This window comes from Sinocyclocheilus grahami, unplaced genomic scaffold, assembly GCF_001515645.1.
Source record: "Sinocyclocheilus grahami isolate Dianchi unplaced genomic scaffold, SAMN03320097.WGS_v1.1 scaffold15090.1, whole genome shotgun sequence".
Taxonomy (NCBI): domain Eukaryota; kingdom Metazoa; phylum Chordata; class Actinopteri; order Cypriniformes; family Cyprinidae; genus Sinocyclocheilus; species Sinocyclocheilus grahami.
Window position 1 is genome coordinate 2,150 of NW_015515600.1, and position 2,498 is coordinate 4,647.

The 2,498-nt window shown below is 37.3% G+C and overlaps 1 protein-coding gene across 1 annotated transcript; it reads right to left on the reverse strand.

Annotated features, from left to right (window-relative positions):
• Nucleotides 1-1,051: 1,051 nt before the first annotated feature.
• LOC107579182 (anion exchange protein 3-like) lies at nucleotides 1,052-1,744 on the reverse strand. The gene is made up of 2 exons (XM_016265042.1): nucleotides 1,552-1,744; nucleotides 1,052-1,361 (listed from the first exon to the last, which is right to left on the reverse strand). Exons 1-2 carry the CDS (start codon nucleotides 1,742-1,744, stop codon nucleotides 1,141-1,143), a joined length of 414 nt encoding a protein of 137 aa, XP_016120528.1. The 3' UTR covers nucleotides 1,052-1,140.
• Nucleotides 1,745-2,498: the final 754 nt, after the last annotated feature.

Here is a 2,498-nt window from a genome sequence, read left to right on the forward strand (position 1 = left end):
GCTGTATTCGATCAAAAGGGTGCTTCTACTAAATACTGAGCAAAGGGTCTGAATACTTAGGACCATGTGATATTTCAGTTTTTCTTTTTTAATAAATCTGCAAAAATGTCAACAATTCTGTGTTTTTCTGTCAATATGGGGTGCTGTGTGTACATTAATGAGGAAAAAAAAATTACTTAAATGATTTTAGCAAATGGCTGCAATATAACAAAGAGTGAAAAATGTAAGGGGGTCTGAATACTTTCCGTACCCACTGTATATCGTCCATTCCTGTTGGCCAGTCCCACCACAATTCATTACAGGTTCACAGAACAATGAGAAAAAAAATCCATTTTGAGATTGTGTGGCTTGGTCTCTATTCAGTCACTATTCTGGAGAAGATTGGATAAAATTTATAGGTGTTAGTGAAAATATTATTTGTTAAAATCCAAAATGGCAAAAGATCTAGTCTGAACTGAACACCATGACCCAGTGAATCATAAGAAAAAGCAAAAACAAAAATACAATGTTGAGCCATTTTTGGCACTGTAACAGTGGTTCGCAACCAGTGAGCCAAGATATTTTTTTTCACAGGACAAAGCAACAGCTAAACATCAAGATCATCCACACCGGATCACAAAGGAAGTTATGCCCCCTATAGGCTTAAATACTATACTATATCCTCTAAACATCACCATCCTATTCTCTTAAAGAGATACCATGTTAAATATTAAACACATAGTCCGGAAACATAATATTGAAAACAAAAATGATAAAATAAACAGAAAAATATACTATTATTTTTAACCATATTCTACATCCCCAATCCTAATCAATACCTAAACTTAACAACTACCTTACTAACTATTAATAAGCAGCAAATTAGGAGTTTACAGAGGCAAAAGTCATAGTTAATGGTTTGGTAATAGCGAGAATTGGACCTTAAAATAAAGTGTGATCTAACGAACAAATGGAAAAGTCATGGGGCCTCGAATATTGTTGTGGACAATGGCCAGCCTTGGACTCAAAAAGGTTGAGAACCACTGCGTTATAAGATTTCAGAAAAACTGACCCCGAAATTTTCTGAAAAAGAAACTAAACAGCAGAAAACAATGAGATAGAATTGGTCTCTTCACATATTTGTTACTTGGCCCTAATAATCTACAAACCGTGATATATATTGCATGTAAGATGAACCTTATCGGACATGAGGGTGGAGAAGGAGCGTCCAATCTCATGATAGTCCATGTTGGTCTGCGTGGGGCCCAGCAGCACAAAGATAAACCGAACGGGGACGGGGACTTCCAGAACAGACTCCAGCAGCACAGCCTCGTTGAGCCGGACAAAGGCCATCGCAGGCTTCTCTAAGAACTCCACACACCCTATAAACACATTTATTGCGGTAAAAAATCAAACCACACAAACAGGGATCCAGTGACAGAAATCAAACACAACCGAAAGCATTCATCTTCAACTGACTGAGACATTATTGAAAAACTCTGGTGCGATGACTCAACATCATCTCTGGACCTGAAAACAACAAACGCTGGAACGAAACGCTACTTTGCTTACCCACTAAGACCACAGTGGCCTCGGCATCCTTGGGAATCTTTGCCAGGAGTTTCATAGATCTGGCGGCAGCGTGTCCCTCAGCTGGGACAGGGTGGAGGTTTTTCTTTTGTTGACAGAAGAACATAGTTAGTGCCATATGAACGTCACACATCAGCCTCAAGTTGTGGCAGAAAAGCTTTGGCAGATAGTGCATGCATAGCTGCCCTCGCTCCGATTGTTTATTGTTCCACACGATTGTTTCGCTTATGTGTTCGTGTGATGGGGTGCGAGTACGTTTCGTGAATTTTAATGAACCATTGTGCCTGTTTTGTATCACCGAGCGTAAATCTAAACCTACAGATCCAGGTGACAAAGTGGAAAAGCGAATGGTAAATCACTTTAAATCAATTTAACATAATACGTCTTCACTTTTTATATGGGCTGTTTCGAATGTGCCAACATTTTTAGCCATGGGGAACATTCATAGTTTCACAGCTAATGTATCAAAAGTTTAACTGGAAGCACCTGTAAACTCACTATTACTCTTAATCCTGAACATGTGGCAAAGCAGCTTACATGATCTAAGCATTAGCAGTGCTGCTAACCAGGCCCAGACCGAACGTGCAGATGCGTTTTCACTGCAAAAAAATATTTTCTTGCTTAGTATTTTGTCCTGTTGTCCAGTGCAAATATCTAAATACTGTACATCTAAGCAAAAAAAAATATTTTTTTTTTTATATCTTGACAAGTCTTGTTTTCTAAAAGAAATACGAATTAAGTGAGTTTTTGTTTAAAGCAGGAAAAAATATAACTTAATTCAACTGGAAAAATATGTTTTATATACCCAACTGGCTAATTGTTTCTTGTTGTAAGCAAAAACTCTAAACTTAATATCTTATGTCATTTTGCTTCTCAAATAAATATATTTTAAAAATTTGAAGTGGAAAAGACAAAATACTGAATAAGAA